The sequence below is a fragment of the Dermatophagoides farinae genome, chromosome 2 (genome assembly GCF_024713945.1).
Source record: "Dermatophagoides farinae isolate YC_2012a chromosome 2, ASM2471394v1, whole genome shotgun sequence".
NCBI lineage: Eukaryota > Metazoa > Arthropoda > Arachnida > Sarcoptiformes > Pyroglyphidae > Dermatophagoides > Dermatophagoides farinae.
The window spans coordinates 7,893,963-7,909,226 of record NC_134678.1 but is presented as its reverse complement, the minus strand read 5'-3'; the positions used below and the strand labels follow the sequence as shown (position 1 = coordinate 7,909,226).

At 27.9% G+C, this 15,264-nt stretch overlaps 1 protein-coding gene across 2 annotated transcripts in view; it reads left to right on the top strand.

The window, feature by feature from the left end:
* The first annotated feature begins 162 nt into the window (after window positions 1-162).
* The window catches only part of LOC124499178 (tachykinin-like peptides receptor 99D), a 28,224-nt gene continuing 13,122 nt past the window's right edge, over window positions 163-15,264 (top strand). Inside the window, exons 1-2 of one of the 2 annotated variants that reach the window (XM_075735655.1) lie at window positions 163-449; window positions 8,281-9,484. In XM_075735655.1, coding sequence (XP_075591770.1) covers window positions 8,298-9,484 — 1,187 coding nt within the window. In that variant the 5' untranslated portion in view covers window positions 163-449; window positions 8,281-8,297. The remainder of the gene's footprint in view (window positions 450-8,280; window positions 9,485-15,264) is intronic. The other variant, XM_075735654.1, reaches the window with a different exon arrangement.

Genomic DNA, 15,264 nt, shown 5'->3' with positions numbered 1-15,264 from the left:
ATCATCATTCCAACAAAGCAAAGCAAAAGAAATGGAGTAAAAAAAAATTCATTTGCAACGCAAGATTCAAGCTATATAATCAGGCCAAAAAAAAAAAAAAACGAAATACAACCAACTGGTTGTTATCGTAGTCGTCGTCTTGTAAAATACAGAGAGCAATTTAGTTTGTCGAGAATCTTATTCCGTTAAACATCATCATCATCATCATTTTTTGGGATAGTTTTTACTATATGGATTTAAAATTCAAAACTTTTGTGTGCGTGTGTCATTTTATTCTGAATTTTTGTGAACTCTCTAGGTGTTTGTGTGTGTGTGTGTGTGTGTGTGCTTCAAATCGGTTATTGTTTCCGGCGTTTGGATTATTTGGAATCGAATTAATCGAAATATTCACTAAACGGCAAGTTTTTTTTCTACATCAAAAGTTTTCAAGTTGAACCAATTTTAATTGGGTAAGTATGTGGTGGTGATAATCACAATTTATTTGGCTTTTTTTGATTGCTGTTGTCACAATTCAATGGTTTTAGATTTACGAAACATACAAAAAAAAATTGGAATTCAAATGAAAATAAAAAAAAAAGATTTTCAAATGAAAAAAAATGTGTAGCCTCAAAAAAAACTTGTATAATCTACCAAAGTGTCTGTTTGTTGTTGATGTGCATCAAACAAAAAAAACACTATGTGGGTGAATGGAAGAATTATTCATTTTTTCCAAAAAAAAAGAAAAAACACAAATTTCAAATTCAAATGTACAAATTCTCTTTTCATTCATATGATAATGATGATGATCATTGTTAATACATTATAAAATTTTTATTGAATTTCTATTATTTGAAAAATTTTCTCTCACTCTCTTTCTATCCCACAATCATAACCGATAAGAAACATTATGATTGGTTTTTTATTTGCCACAAAATTCACATGTAGATACATTGAACATTAATTTTCATTTCTATGACCACTTTTTTTTTCTTCTGTCTATTTTGGCCTCTCTCGAGACATTGGTCAATCAATTTTTCATCAACAACAAGAGTTGAAATAAGATTAAATTCAATTCAACATAGTGTATTGACTATAATACTCCTACAACTACTACTACTACTTATCAAAAATAATATAGAAATGAATTAATGCTTGATATCAGAAAAAACGAAAAAAAAATCATTATTAATTAGATAAAATAAATGAAAAGCAAAACAAAAAACAATGTCAATGTCAATTTATCATTCATAAATTAAATCGAATAAATATTAATTATAATCACCATTCATTATGATTGAAATAATAATGAAAATAAAAAACAAACGTGAATGATTAATTGATCAAAAACCAAAACTAAACCATAACATCATAGACCAGCACCAATACCGTTTAAACATATTGTAAATATTTTCTTTTCTTCTTTTTCTCCAAAAAAAATATGTGTAGTTGTTTTAATGTCACACACACACACATACATTGCATGTATTTTGACATGAAGTTTTTTTTAATCCAAAAAAATAACAATAGACATCATCAGCATTTGATTCCAAATGGTCTAAATTTTATTTTCCTGTTCTTTTTCTCTAGTTTAGACTAAAAATTAATAAATGAAAATCTGAAAATTGTTGCATGGATGGATCACTAAGCTTTGGGCCATACTTTAAATTGCCATCATTTTTCATTTCTCTGCTCATTTTTCATTCATTCAAAATTCATTGATTCTTATTGTTGTATGTTTCGAATCATGAATATGCTGGACAATTGCATACAAATTTTTTTTTATTCACTAACATGACAATTGTTCTGTAGCTGTGAGTGTCTCCCCCTCCCATTGACATTATTTATTTTCATCATAAACAAAACAAAATGATAGAAAAAATGATCAAATCATTAAAAGTACGATTCATTATTATCATCATGATGATTAGCTTAAACAATAACAATTTGCGTGTTCAATTTGATTAAGAAAATCAAAAAAAAAAACTCTACTGTGAAATTTCACAGTGAATATTAAAGCAATGTAATTACATCAGTAGAATTTAAATGAATTCGAGAAAAGAAAAGTATAATTTCTCTATGGACCGTAATCATTTTCAACAGAAAAAAATCAAAACGATAAACATCTCTTCAACAAAAAAAAAGAGGCAAAATTTGCTGATGATTGCCATTTTTTTTCTTGATTATTACTACAGAAATGGATACAATACAACGAAATAATAACAATAAAAATCATCATTTAATGAAAATTTGTTCGAGATGAAAGAGAAAAAAAAATACCAGAACTTTTTCCCATTTATTCTACACTCGAAAAACGAGTCTATTGTCGTCATCATTAGTTATTGATAACAATGCCGGTGAAAGAAATGGAAAGCGAAAGGAATTTTGATCAAAGAATAAAATTCTGACTTTTTCTAAACACACACATACACACATACATGGTTTTTTTCCATTCTGCTGGCTCATTTCTTATTCTTCATTTCATTTTCAAAGACAATTTCCAATGCTTTTATGAATCGTTTTTTGTTCTCTTCAGAACAAAACGATCATGGTGTTGTTGTCAACTTTAGAATCAAAAGCTTCAGATCAAAATGTGTAGTGAAATGACAAGCAAAAAAAAACAAGAATAAACCTAACAAAAAAAATGACGTGAGAATTTGACAATTTGTCTTTTTATTTGTGTCCGGAATTTGTAAAAGAGAGAAACCAATGTTTGCAAGTTTTTGAAATAAACCTATTGTTTGTTTGTGTTAGAATTACGAATGGTTTCATTTTAAATTATACAAATTAAATATGTGAATACAACAAAACAGTTTATAGGTATATGTAAAATTTTAGAAAGTGCTCGAACAATATACAAAATATGATCAATGTTTTCATTTTCAACAGTTTGATTCTTTTCTTTTGCTAAGAAGAAAAATCATCTCAATCGAATTAATTGAAAAAATGTAATGGAAAATTCTGTTTGATCAGAAAAAACAAACAAAATGAAAGAAAAATTGAAATTTTATTCCATTGTTCCAGAATATTATAGGAAAATAAATATATTCAGTTCAAATTCTGCAAAAAAAAAAATTTTCCTGAATAATGATGATAACAATAATATAAATGAAAATAGTGAATGAAAGAGAAAAAGAAAATAAACAAATGTCAAGTGTCGTGTTTGGTATCATCAACATTGGTTGAAGTTGATAAAATGACGATTACATTTTTTTTATTACAAAGAAAAAAAAGGTTCAAAAATTTCATTCTTGAGAAAAAAAGGAAATTAAATGGCCCGCCATGATCAACAACAACTATAATAATAACACATTACACTACCAGCATGCGAAAAAACTAACTTTTCCTGAACATTCAGATTTTCAAAGTTTCCCGGAAAGAATGAAAAAAAAAGAATTGAATTTTAGATGGTCAATTAAACTTTTTTGGTGAAAGAAAATGATGTTTTTATCATCACCAACTTTAGGATTTTCCTTTTCATTCTCATTTTATTATTATTATTATTATGGTTATTATACCATGATTTACGTAGAAAATAAATGTTATTGTTGAATAGATTTTGATTGAACTTTATTTTCTTTTCAGCAAGAAAAAAATGAAATCAAAATAAAATGAAATCATCGCCCGTATTTATCAGTAGATCAATTTTTTTCTCATGATTGAATGTTAGAAAAAATGATGTTTTCCTTTTATTTGAAAGAAACATTTACTAAATCCATCGGAAGCTCTTATGATGATGATGATGATGATGATGATGGATTTATAAAAACAAAACGAAACAAACAAAATGAGAAATTTTTTCTCTCGATTTTCAAAAATGTGTATTGCTAATGAAATGTTTATTGGTTGTCCATTAATTTTTCTAGTATATAAAAAAAAAATCAAAATGAAAACAAAAAACGACATCTTTTAACGACATCAACGTCGTTGTTACTTAATATTGTTATATTACACATTAACGATAGATAAATTGAATCAAATATCTAATAATAATGACGATTTTGTAAAATGAAAAAAAAAAATCCTGGATTAGATATTTAGAGAGACAACAACACATTAAAACCAAGAAAATTTATTGATCAAGGTGTAATGAACGTGTAAACATCACAGATGATGCTACTCAACAATCAAATGTTACACACACTCACATATATTCAATTATTAATATGGCAGAAAAAAAAACGAAACGACCACACAATAATGATGACACAATGATAATTGTGTGAATAAAATGAAAAAAAATGTTACACAAGAAAGCTGTAGCTAGCTTTAACAAACAACTCCTGAATCTTATGCATGATTCTCTACTATATTCATTTCATTCAAAATTTCCATACATAATCTTAATTGATAAGACCAGGAATGATTCAAGCACGAGTGAACAACAACAAATTACAATTCTGTCAGTGTGTGTGTGTAGGAAGTTGGTAGAATAAGATTCAAAAGTGACAAATTAAAAAAGTTTTTTTTCCTAACTTTCAAATAAGTAACAACAACAACAAGAAAAAATAGCAAAAGCAAAATAGACAAATATAGAATTATATGCAAGAATCAACCATCATCATCAAAGCGAAAAGAAACATTGCATTGCATTCCATTACATCATTTTATTTCATTTCCGTCATCATCATCATCATCACAATCATGATCATGATCATGATCATAATCAAATATTTGGTATATTTGTACAAGAGAAAAAAAATATTGCAAATTATTATTAATTTATATATCTTACCCATTATAGTAATGACTTTACTGTATATAAGAAACGTTTTTTGAAACCTAAATAGATGAATTCCATATCCAAAATGTTTTTGATAATCATCATCACCATCATCATAGTCATTATAGGCAATCAAATATCATCAATGCAAAAAAAGAGAAAAAAAAAAAAAATCCAAGAAAATCAAAAAAAACCAAATGGAAATAAACGACAACGAAAAAAAAGTATGATTGTCAACAACAACAACAACAAAAACATCATCATATACATCATCATTTGGATGATTGATCCACAATACACGAAACATTAGATACATTCATTTATTTAGTGTTTGGTCAATGTATGTTTTTTATTATTCAGTACCCTAAATATTTTCACATTGTGTTGTAATATAATGATAATGACATTCTCTTTGCATTTTTACCAAAAGGAACGAAAGATTTCGAAATGGACTTTTCGTGTTAATTTCTTTTCATTTTCTTTTCTCTCATTCCTTCTCATACAATATTCTATACAATCAGACAATAATATATGATGAAATTCGTTTTTTCTTTTCACCTCTCTTTCATAATTCTTTCGTTTTCTACGCAACAAAAAAAAAAGAAAAGAAAAGTCAAATTAAACATCACTTAACATGTTTTTCTTCATGTTTTTGACGATATCGATGATATCACATCAGCGACCACAATAACAATTGATGATGATCATAATGATTGCCATTGTCGTAATCAAACGAACAAACAAACACAATTATTATCGATCTATTTTAGTAATCCAGGTCTGAATGAGAAAAATAAAGATTCTTTAACTTTTTTTGTTTTTCGTTGATTTGATTTATTTTTATCGGAACAAATCAAGACACTAATCACTCGAAATTGGAATTCCAATTTAATCGGAATTTTGTTTTTCTGTAATGAATTGGTTTAAATAACACAAATTACATTCAGATTACATTTCACATACGAAATCATAAACACGTGTTTTATGAAAATATAAACGAAAAACAACGACAACATCAAAAATGTACGAAAAAAGGTTAAAACAAGTGTGCATGTGTGTGTGTTTGACATGGCTGAATTATTCAACCGATTCTTGATTTTTTTCGTTCTCTGTTTTCCAATTGTAGTTTTCAACACACATATGCACAAAATACCATACTAGAAATTGTGAATCTTGAACTTTCTTGTGAAATAATAAAACAGAATCATTAAATCATGCAAATGCACATAAACAGCGTGAGAAAAAATAATGGAATGAATAATAGAGAAATTCTGTTCATGAAAAAAGAAACGGAAGAAAAATGTCACCAACACACACACACACACGCACAAACACAAAAATCACATCCGGATTTTCATCCATCATAAATGGATGGATAAAAATAATGATTATTATTCTACGAAACAAATATTCGTTGACGTGAACACTAATGATATGAATAAATGAATGAATCGAAATTGTCCCTCCGGTTAATTCCAATGGTATCCGGTAATTTTTTTTTGCTGTTGTTGCTGTTGTTGTTTTCGACAATAGTGGGTTGCAGAAAAAAAAAGTTGGTTTCACAGTCGAAAATGTTTTTCAGTTTTCTTTTTGTTTCAGCCACCACTTTGATGATTGATGAATGTTACTACTATCTAAACTAAAACGAATCGATCGAAAAAAACTAGAAAATTTAGAGGTCATAGAAAATGGAAGAATGAAAGTAAAAAAATCGAATTGACCAGTAAACAGAATGAAAAGTTTCCGTTTTTTTTTCTAAAAAAAGAACGAAAAAATCGTGTTTTGTCTAGTGAAACCAGAGTATTTTTGAAATTTCCGAAATCTAAATTGAAATACGTGCGTGTTGAAATTCATCGTGATCATTTTTGTCTATACCAATATCAATGAAAAACTTAAACTTGAACAAAAACAAAAAAAAAACAAAAAAATCTTTCATTGTTTTTCTGCTATTGCAGGTAATGGTTCAAATTTCTTTTTTTTTGTTTTGTTTTTATTTTTTTTCAAATTTCAAATTCAATTCAATTTTCGATTTTCAATTGACAAAATGAGTTTTTTTTTCTACCATGTGAGATATTATCTGTCGCTGTTGTTTGCTATTGTTGTTGTTGTTGTCATTGTTATTTTCAGTTTCAAGTAAGTTAAGAAAATGTTGAAACTTTTCTTTCAATAACAAGAAAAAGAAGATTGATTGTTGCATCAAATTATAATTAGATTTTCTCCTTTTCAATCACTTTTGAATTCAATGAACAACAACAACAACAACAGCAATTTATTGATATCGATAGGTTTTAATATTTGTCAAACATCTGAGGAAAGAAAAAGTTTTTTCTCCGATGAGTGATGTGTTTGAATCAATTTTGTAAAGTGAAAAAAAGTGGAAAAAATTGTTAATAATTTTTATTATTTGAAAAAAGAACAACAACAAGCCAAAAACAACCAAAAAATTGAGAATTTTGACCTTGATGAATAAAAACAAACAAATAAATTATGTAAAGACAAATTGCAATGACAATAAACGCACACACACGAAATATTGTTTGAAGAAAGAGGAAAAAAAATCAGTTCAATAAGTAATGGATGATGATTGCTCTACTGGTTTTTCATTTTGCCTGTGATTGTGTTTGTGAATGATAATCCAAAATTTTTATTTCGAAACACAAAACGAGCAAAAGCGATGAATTTTCAACAAAATTCAATCAACCTAAACGGTTTTTTTTGGCTGCTAAATTGATTAATTGAAAAAGAAATTTCAGGGAGCGAGAGAAATGGAGCCAGAAAAAAAATCCACCAATCACAAAAACAATTTCATTGAGATTTAGATTCAATATATTATGTTATTATGTGAAAAGGAATTAATTTTAAAGCATTCATTCGTTTAAACAAACACAAATCCTAATGGAGATTAATAATAATGATAGATTAAACAAAATTCAATAAACTGAAAACAGTGAGAAAGAACAAGAATATTCAGAAAACTAAAAAGAATTGTTGCGTTTTTTTTTCGGTAGCACAAAATTCCTATCTAGTTGTGTCTGTGTGTGTGTTTGGTTCGTTTGTTCGTTCATCTTCTTCTTCACATGGCCAATCAATAATGAACGAGCTAAAATTTCATGAAATCTTTTGGGAGATATAGAGAAAAAGAGTGAAAGTCGGTTGAAACAAGATCCACACACACACACACACACATGAATCATCCATTTTAGAGAATTCAATTGTTATCAAGTTTTTTTTCAAATGAAAAAAAAAATAAATTCACTGAAAGTTCATTACAACAATTTATTGTTGAAAATGGAAAAAAATTGAATGAAAAAAAGTGAGCGAAGGAGATCTTGCCAAACACATCATTGTTTGTTTTTAAATTCAATTTAATTCAATTGAAAGAGCTTATGTATAGGATGGATATCATCACAGATGAATGAAAAAATTGAATTTTTTTTTTGATGATCATCATGTTTTTTTTTGTTCAATGCTTTTAAAGTTTTATATTTGAGTTTTTTTTTTTGTTATATCGATTGTCATCAATTTCGTCAAATTTAAAATGATCAATTCATTTTTTTCTTTTTTTCTCAATTTTAAAATAGATAAAAAACAGCTGATCATGGCTATTACTACTACTAGTGCTGTCGATGATGATAAAAGTCATTTATTTATCGACACAAATCAAATGTTTTTTACAACAACAACCATACAATCAATAATCGATGATCGAAATGAATTCAATATTTTGAATACACAGAATAATGATGATGATGGAAATAATTCCTCAACATCCACATCATCAACAGCCTTATTATTATCACGTGCCATATGGTTAGCATTTCAGAAAGAAAATATTTCCTTAGACAATAACGATTCCCAAATGATTGCAAATGAAGTGGCAAAGACATTTTTTGAAAAAATTGCCAATAATTTAATTAATCAAACAATTATTAATAATCAAACATTATCGACAACAAAATCCACAACAACAACAACAACAGGAGGAGAAATATTTCAATTTCCAATCCTACAACAACAACCACCATCACCAATATCAAGTCGTATTGCAGCAGCCGCTGCAGCAGCATCAACAAATGGACAAACATCATCATCATCATCATCATCGTCCACTACAGCTACAACTGAAGATGAAGATTTTTATCGTCATTTAATAACAATAATCGCATATTCATTGATTATTTTAATATCATTATGTGGCAATTCATTAGTATTGAAAATGATATTAACCAAAAAGAAACTACAAACCACGACAAATATACTGATTGCTTGGCTAGCCGTCGCAGATTTATTGACAACAACATTGAATATACCATTCAATGTTACACGTTTTATATACATGAACTATCCATTTCCATCATTATTTTGTAAATTAGTACCATTTATACAAGTTATGTGTGTGTATGTATCAACATTTACGATGGGTGTCATAGCTGTTCATCGTTATATGACTGTAACAAGTGCAATATCAAAATCATCCTCATCATCAACATCGACATCGACTCATTTTCGTTCATCAATGGCTAATACCGGTGGTATTGGTAACCATTCATCCAATACAATATTCTATCATCCATTAATATTACATGGTTCATTTTGTCTTTGCATTATAATGACAATTGTTTGGTTATTAGCTGGTTTGCTGGCCACACCACATTCAATGTTTAATCAAATTGTTTATGTGCCTTATCAGAATCGTACATACATTAGATGTCGTGCTGAATATCCACAAGTTGATTTCAATCTACGTTTAACACTTTCAGTTGAAGCATTTTTAACACAATATTTGTAAGTATTGAAAAAAAACAAACTTGAATCTTTTATCTTGGTTAATTTTGTTGTTATTGTTTGCCTGATTTATTTATCTTTTGTTGTTGTTGTTGTTGTCCACAAACATGTGATAATGATGGTCTTAATTAGAGAGAAATAATGGACATCGCTCATCATCCCATTAACAAACAACAGGAAAAAAAATAATAAAAACAACATCGAGATAGGCCAAATATTTGCTTATTTTGTGTTTTTGTGTTAGTAGTTAGTCATTTATTATTCGTAACAAAACACAAAAACTAAGCTGAAAAAAATAAACCTACGGTTGTTTTTTGTTTAATGAAACACTAATACATATGTTGGATATTCGTAGAAAATAAAACAAGAATTTATTTATTTTTTTAATTTAGAGTTATTATCATTGTAGTCGTTGTTAATGAAAAAACAAAAACATCAAGTCAACTGTAAAGTATATTCGTTTATTTCACTTTTCAACTTTTTTTGAATCACCATTTCAACGAAATATTTTATAATTATTATTGTGACACATCAACAAAAAAAAATGTTGTGCAACAACATTTTTTTTCGCTTGTTGAAAAAAAGAGTTAATACTAGGCACAGGTATATATTTGTTTGTTTGTTCCAGAATGGAATTTCGTTGGGATTAGTTTTCCTCTTGGCAACAACAACAAACAAAAAAAAAATTGAAATTCTTGTTTCAGTTCAAAAGAATTATTCTGTTTTTTTTTTGTTTCAAACGAAATAAAAAATTAAACTTTCAAAATAAGTCAACTTGTTGTTGTAGTCGTTGTTACATGTCCAAGATCATGTTGGTAATTCATTGGTACGTGGATTATATATTGTTTTCTAGTTTGCTAGAAAATGCAAATGTACATTCTTCATCGATCAATCAATCAATTAAAATTAATCATCATCATCATTATTATAATTCAAACTTTTTAGATATGAACTTAGATATAATCATCAATGTGATCAGAAATTTGTAATTCAATATTATAATGTCAAAAAATTTCGGTCATATTTCAAAGCTATAATTATTGCCAAATCAAATACAATTCGGACAATGAATCAATGAATGTATGGAATGGTCTCTATGGACCTGAAGAAATGATTCTGATTCATTATGATAATGATGAAGATTTTCATAATTTTTTTCTTGCAATTATAATTTAGACATCAACAATAAAAACAACAACAACAACGAATGTTTTTAGAACAGAATCTGCTTCTATAGATTTATAAATCTAAATGTGTAACTATAACAACAACTACAATAAGATTCAAATAGTCAATGATGATGATGATGATGATGACATTATATTGGGTCATCATTGCTTATTTGTTTTTTCGGTATACGAATGATGATATTATTAACATTGCATCATCATTTTCAATAAAAGTTAAGCCATAAAAAAAATGAGAAAAGATTCCAGCATTCTTATTATATATAATGGATGTCAAAATGTGCACACAAAGAGCATAGAAACTTTCAAATCAAATCAATTTTATTATCTATTTCTCGTATACGAATTGAAAGTTTTTTTTTCGATCTTTCATTTTTGATTTTATTTTATTATACACCCACAGATGGTACATACCTTAGTGTTGTGTCTGTGTGTGTGTGTGTGTATGTTTTTTGAGCGGGTATCTCGGGTATTATTGTAGCAACAAAGATTGAAAATTTGATTATATAATTTAATTGACAACAACAACTTTAATCTGGTTATGTTTTTTTTTTTTAGATTTTTTCATCATCCACACATATGACATCTTTCATTCAATAATTTTTTCATTTTTACTCATTTGATTTGATTTGAAAAACGAAAAAAAACGAAACGTCGAAAAAAAACTTTTCCATTTTTTTTTTCATTCGTTTCCGATAATACGCATAAATTATAATATCATTATCATTCAAAAAAAAAAAAAAAAAATTGTCGTTGAATTTAAATGTTAAACATTTCATCTATATCTATATTCGAGAGAATGATATATGAAAAGATAAGGAAACTTTTTGAATGAAACAGCAACAATAACAACAACAACAAAAAAAATTCCGCCCAGAAAAAATTGCCGAAAACAAAAAAATCATGTTGTACATGTATGTATTGTTCAAGTGAACACAAAAAACAATCGAATATCGATTTCATGTATCTGTTGGTTGGCTGGCTGGCTGAATTAATCGAAAGAAATAAAGATCTCCATTTTTTTTTCTTTTGAAAGACATGAAAATTTTTTTTTTTGATATTTGTAAGAGGCACACATGTCATTAATAATAATAATAACAAGGTTCAACCAAGAGAAACAGGGTGAGAGAGAGAGAGAGAGAAAGCTCAGGTTACAACCATATAACCAGCTACTACTGCTACCACTTTACAACTCGAAAAAATATTTCAACTCGATGACAATCGAATAATGATGATGATGATGATGATTTAACCCATAATTCGTTTTGTCAATTTTGTTCTCAAAAAACATGTCATTCCCAATATTAAACTCCCCAAAAAGAAAAAAAAACTTTTTTATGTGATCGTATTATGTAATGTGATCAACATAATCATTTAATAATAACCACGATGATGATGATGATGGTTTGAGAGTATGTGCGTGTGACATTTTCAGTCATTCATTCATATCAAACACACACACATACACACACACAAACAGACAGACACACGCCAATCATAATCATAAGGATTGTGGTTTCAGCGTTTTTTTTTCTCGTTTGGTTCAAAGTTCTCTTTTATTTCTTTTTTTTTGTTCTGATCCATTTTTTCATGTTTCAAATATGGAATCAAATTCCACTCTACCACCACTTATGATTTTTCTTCTTCGAAAACAATATTTAATTTTACACTTTTTTTGCTGTTGATTCGTTTTTATTCCAATAGAATGCACACACACACACACACAAAGACACCTGAATGGAATCAAGTGATAGAATAATCATTGAAATAAATCCAGTAAACTCGAACAAAAAAAATTTCAATTATTCTTTCACCAACTCTCGGATGTGTAATAATAACACACACACAAAAGAGATACAAATCATGATGAAAAAAAATTTGAAAAAATCCCAGGTGAAAAATTTGTAACAAATTTTTTCGTTTCTCATTATCGTAAAAACACACACTCAAACATCCAATGACAATCGATATCAAGCCAATAAAAAAAAACAACAACCAAAAAGATTATTTATGATTAAAGATCCAAGTAGAAAAAAAAGGAAATTGAAAAAAAAGATTTTCAATTCACAATTGATGGCTTAAAACAGAAAAAACGATTCAATAAGATTCAAGCAATGAAAAAAAAAATGGATCTCTCATATTCCTTTGCAACACACACATACGCACAAACCATCGAATGTTTCTTACATTGATTTGATGATGACTACACAAGCAGCAGCAGTGTCAAAACCAGTCATTCATTCATTCATTCTACACAAATATACAAATATGTGTCTGCTTGCATATCATTTTCAAACATTAATTGATGACGAGGATGAAGGAAACAAAACCAAAAAAAAAAAAAAAATCATTCATATAAATAAATATCATTACATTTGTGTGTATGTGTAACATGCAAATATTGTTGATGATCAAAAGAAAAAAATGAATAAACTTGGAATATTCTACAACTATGATAGAACTTTGTAGCATAAATATATTAATGAAACAAACAAAACGAAAAAAAATGAATCTGTGAAATCATGGTGAATGAAAAGAGAATGTCAACAACGACAACATCGTTGCTGATACCGATATATCAATAGAATAATGAACAAACAAGTTTTTTTTTTGCTTTCAACAACAACAACAACAACAACCAAGAAAAAGAGAATGAGTAAGACCAAAAAAAAATAACCAAAAAACAAATGACAAAAAATAAAGGCATGACGATGACGATGTGTTCTGATGAATGAATGAAGCAAGAAAGTGACAAAAAACACCCACGAAATAATGAATGAAAATATTGATTTCCTGAACTTTCAAGCTACCAGAAAGAAAAGAAAATATAACCCTAGTGTGTAAAAGTGAATGAGTGAATTTTTAGTCGAAAATCGACCGATCAATCGTTCCATTATTATCACGTCGTCATAGCTAGACCAAGAAAAAAATGAGAATAGTTTTTTCTGCGAATAAAGAAACCGAAATCTTATATGATGCAAAAAACAAACAATAAACGAACGAACCAATGAGAGAGGGAATTCAATTTTCCTTCAAAACCTAATATGATGATGATGACGACGATGACGATGGAAAAAAACATAAAGATTGATTCATCCGATCAAATAAGTGAAAAAAAGAAGGAACGAATAAAAAAAATCGAATCACATATTCTGTTTTCTTCAATACCAAGATTCTGTTTGCGTGTTTGATTGGCTGATTGAATGAATAAACTTTATTTACACACACACACACACACACATACATAAATAGAGAATTCGATTCATAGTTTGCGTGTTTTTTAATGATTTTTGTCTCAAGAAAGAAATTAATAGAAACAAAATCAGTTTATGTGGTGTGGTGGTGGTGGTGGTTGTGGTTTTAATTGTAATTGAAAAATTCTTCAACGAAAAAAAAACCACAAAAACCATCATTATCATCATCATCGTCATCAACAGAATAATGAAGATGCTCATTGGCTCTTTACACACACTTACATCACACATTTGGGAATATATAAAAAAAAGTTTCAGAATTCTGAAACATATATTATTTAACAAACAAAGAAACAAGGAGAAAAAAATCAATATATTGTAATTTCGTGTGTGCAAATGGAAAAAATCTTCGATCGTGTGTGTCTGTTTTTCGATTCAGAATTCGGGCAATCTTTTCTAATAGCCAGTAAAAATCTTATGCAAAAAAAAAAATAAAATAAAATATTCGTGAAGAATCAATAAGGTCAATAAGGATAATCATCATATGCGAGATAGCAAACTTTTTTCATTCATTTATTTGGAATTTCGATTTAGATATTCAATAATTTCCTTAAACGACGACCACCGACTATCAATAATAACGTTATTACACAGAAAAAAAATGATTCTATATATCTGATTTATTTTCGTCGTCGTCGTCGTTTAACCAAATAGCGGAATTACAAATATTTATTTTTATGTAAAATATATATAAATCAACAACAACAACGAAAAATGGCTATCATCATCCTATGTGATTATATGATGGATGTAGACAAATCAAATTGAATATTCGATTTTTTCTATTTGGTTCGGCTAATATTGAGACACATTTTTTCCATTGAAGGATAGAAAATAGAAAAAGTAAAAAAAAACCTTGAATCGTGAAACCCCTAAAGGTCTTGATCGATCGATCGATCGATCGACAGATGAAAGGACAGCAACATTATTATGCAGATATGAAACTTGGAAACGTGAAATTCGTTTCCTATCCAAGTTCCAATGATATGGCCTTTATCTTATAACCAGGATTTTTTTTCTTCTATTATTCCGACTAAAGAATTTTGTATCGGATCCATATCCATTTTATTCTTTAGCCTCAAGTTATTTCAGCGATCATTCTTAATCGTATCATTCACTATTATCGGATAGAATACAGAAATGACATTTATATAATAAGATAGATGTGTGCAAAGAATTAATAATTGTCATCATTATCACCACCAAACATCATTAAAAAGCAAAAGAAAAAGAAATTTTTTTTTCTATTTTACAAAGAAAGAAAAAAAATTGTTAAAATTTAATGATGACTAACATCATCATCATTACCACTATTGTTTGATTTTTTTTATCGGGTGAA